The 3,240-nt window shown below is 38.9% G+C and overlaps 1 protein-coding gene across 1 annotated transcript in view; it reads left to right on the plus strand.

The window, feature by feature from the left end:
• The first annotated feature begins 21 nt into the window (after positions 1-21).
• The window catches only part of VPS36 (vacuolar protein sorting 36 homolog (S. cerevisiae)), a 21,511-nt gene continuing 18,292 nt past the window's right edge, over positions 22-3,240 (plus strand). Inside the window, exons 1-2 of the mRNA XM_011988790.1 lie at positions 22-107; positions 1,151-1,237. Of these exons, the coding sequence (XP_011844180.1) occupies positions 42-107; positions 1,151-1,237 (153 nt within the window). The 5' untranslated portion in view covers positions 22-41. The remainder of the gene's footprint in view (positions 108-1,150; positions 1,238-3,240) is intronic.

Consider the following 3,240-nt stretch of genomic DNA (forward strand, 5'->3'; position numbering starts at 1 on the left):
ATTTATTTGCATAACAGTTTTACAGGCGTTTATCAGAGGAAATGACACAGAGAAGATGGGAGAATATGCCAGTTTCCCAGTCATTACAAACAAATAGAGGACCCCAGGTATTTTTAAAACTATTTGCTAATCCAGTATTTTCAACTCTGTACTTACATCTTCATTAAGAAAAAGACTCCATGATTGTAGAACTTGCCCAAAACAAAATACTGCAATAGCATTCTGATAAAGAATTTATTTTCGACCGGGCACGGTGGCTCACGCCTGTAATCCCACCACTTTGGGAGGCCAAAGCGGGGCAGATCATGAGGTCAGGAGTTCGAGATCTGCCTGGCCAACATTGTGAAACCCTGTCTCTACTAAAAATACAAAAATTAGCCAGGCGTGGTGGTACACGCCTGTAATCCCAGCTGCTCAGAAGGCTGAGGCAGGAGAGTCACTTGAACCTGGGAGGCAGAGGTTGCTGTGAGCTAAGATTGTGCCATTGCTCTCCAGCCTGGGCGACAGGGGCGAGACTTCATCTGAAAAAAAAAACAAAAATTATTTTCACAGCACCTAATTTAGTGCTGTCTATACAGCAGACACTTAGTAAGCATAAATAACTGCTTACCAGCATAATTCTTAGGGTGATAGAAGGTAGAGTTCACCCACTGAATTCTGTGCTTCATAGTCAGTGTGGCATTTGAGAGAACAGACAGTACAGCTGGGTGATGTTTTCCAGGCCTGTTTAAATTAATCACCAACACTAGACAGGTACTCAAATGTATGAAAGTAGCTTGGATAATAAGTGTTAATTAAGAACCAAAATTTAAACTGTGATTTTTTTGTACATTTGAGACTCTATTAAGTATCTGATACATAATAGCTTGCCAAAGAAGGAAAATGATAGGAAATTTAACTTATATCTAAAATGCAGAGTAAAATATGCCATGTATTGTATATTTGGTTTTTCTTGAATGATTTTAAGATCATTATGTACAGCAAGAAACAAACACATGTTTTGAAGGGAAGCTAAACGTCAGTGTATGCTATTTTTCTTTGGTTCTTTGTGGGTCCTTTCCCGCCATTGAAAACACAATGTGGTTGGTTACAAAAGATTTTGTTTGCTTCCTATTTTGTATGTTTTATTTTCTACTTCTTTTTTTTTCAGCCAGGAAGAATAAGGGCTGTAGGAATTGTAGGTATTGAAAGGAAACTGGAAGAAAAAAGAAAAGAAACGGACAAAAACATTTCTGAGGTAACTGTTAAATTCTGGCTCTGCATCTATTCCAGCCATTTGTGTCTATTCTTTTAGATACAGCCGTGACTAATTCCCTTCTGTAATTTAGAATATATTTCATTTGCCTGAAGCTACATAGTCTCCTATTCTCTTTAACAGGTCTACCTCGGACTGGCAAAATCTAACCAAAACCTCTTTCTGAAAGGAATAAAAAAGAAATGCAAATTTGCTTGCTGTTAGAAAATATCATAGAATGTTGTGTGTGGATTTTAAAGTCTAGATGGAATTGATTGAAGGATACTCCTAATGAGTTCAGGGTTCTCTATATAATGATTTTGGAAGTTGAAGTAACTTAGTTGAGAGAAAAATGCTATTCTGTGGCCACTGTCTGTGGCCAGATACCACACCATTTTATGTTGATGACCACCCAGGGATCAGACCAGACATCACTAAGAATGGCTCAAAGCAGCCCATCACTTCTACTAGGAGACAACCCTGAGCATGTACTTTCCAATGTTTTGAAGCTTTATCATATATGAGGAAATTCAAGAGAAGGGGAAAGAACTCTAGCTAAAAAGACCAGTATGCATTAGATTCTGTAATTAGTTAATACAGCTAAACGTATCATTGATTTTTCCATGCTTATATAAAAATGGTCTTGGTTTTTTATTAAATGATGCTTTAAAGTAAATCTCTGGTTTTTATAGTAATTCATAAGTATTCCATGATGGTTGCTGTTCAGAGAATTTCAAAGATTTATGTCAATCAAGTAAAGTCTAAAACTACAAATAGTTATTTAAATACTTATTTTGGGCTCACTGGGAACCAAGGGCATTTGACCTGTTAAGTGCCCATAGTAGGTTTTTCTGGATGTGTGTGTATCTGTGCTGAAGTTGTGTATTTTCCTCAACCCTGTATTTTCCCCAAATTGGCAGCTGGATCCAGAATCTCTGTCACACTCATGTTCTGTCCCTTTGGCAAAACTAGAGGTGATGCAGTGTTCTTTCGTGGGAGGCACATCTTATCTCTGTCATGTTAGCAGCTGTTAATATTCAGTGCCTAGATCTATTAGTTCATTGGTTGTGGTAAATAGTGATAATTCTGTCTTTATTTTTCATTTATTAGTTGGAATACTTTTTAAAGAAATGTTTCCCTTATCTACTATTTGGTTGTCCAGTTCATATGGGAAAGGCTGGATAATTGCATTTTCCTTTATCATCAGGATAATAAATTGTTTCCTCATTATCTTTTGACGATGACTAATTAGGTTTTTTTTTTTTTTTTTTTTGAGAAAAAGTCTTGCTGTGTCGCCCAGACTGGAGTGCAGTGGCTCATTCTCAGCTCACTGCAGGCTCTGCCTCCCTGATTCACACCATTCTCTTGCCTCAGCCTCCCGAGTAGCTGGGACTACAGGTGCCTGCCACCACAGCTGGCTAATTTTTTGTATTTTTAGTAGAAACAGGGTTTCACCATGTTAGCCAGGATGGTCTTGATCTTCTGACCTCGTGATCCGCCTGCCTCGGCCTCCCAGAGTACTGGGATTACAGGCTGAGCAACTGTGCCCAGCTGACTAATTAGGTTTGTTTTTTAACATGTCATTAGGAATTCATGAAGTTTAGCATATTTGATGGATTTCAATCAGTTATAATTATTATCCTATTTGAAGCTCAAATTGTCCCATCTTTGGCCAGTGGGAGCTGCTTCAAGTTGGCCCTCTGAGTGCTTTTGTTGTGACTAGGTGAACTTTGCTAGCTTCTTCACTATCTGGTGTGACAAAGCTCCAGGACCATCTTGTACATTTCCTGCCTCAGATCCAGAATCAACCATTTATCTGAGAAACTCTGGTTTCTTTCTTTTTTTTTTTTGAGACAGAGTCTTACTCTTTCGCTTAGGCTGGAATGCAGTGGCACTATCTTGGCTCACTGCAACCTCCACTTCCTGGGTTCAAGCAATTCTCCTGCCTCAGCCTCCCGAGTAGCTGGGATTACAGGTGCGCACCACTGCGCCCAGCTAATTTTTGT

Source organism: Mandrillus leucophaeus, unplaced genomic scaffold (genome assembly GCF_000951045.1).
Source record: "Mandrillus leucophaeus isolate KB7577 unplaced genomic scaffold, Mleu.le_1.0 Scaffold338, whole genome shotgun sequence".
Taxonomy (NCBI): domain Eukaryota; kingdom Metazoa; phylum Chordata; class Mammalia; order Primates; family Cercopithecidae; genus Mandrillus; species Mandrillus leucophaeus.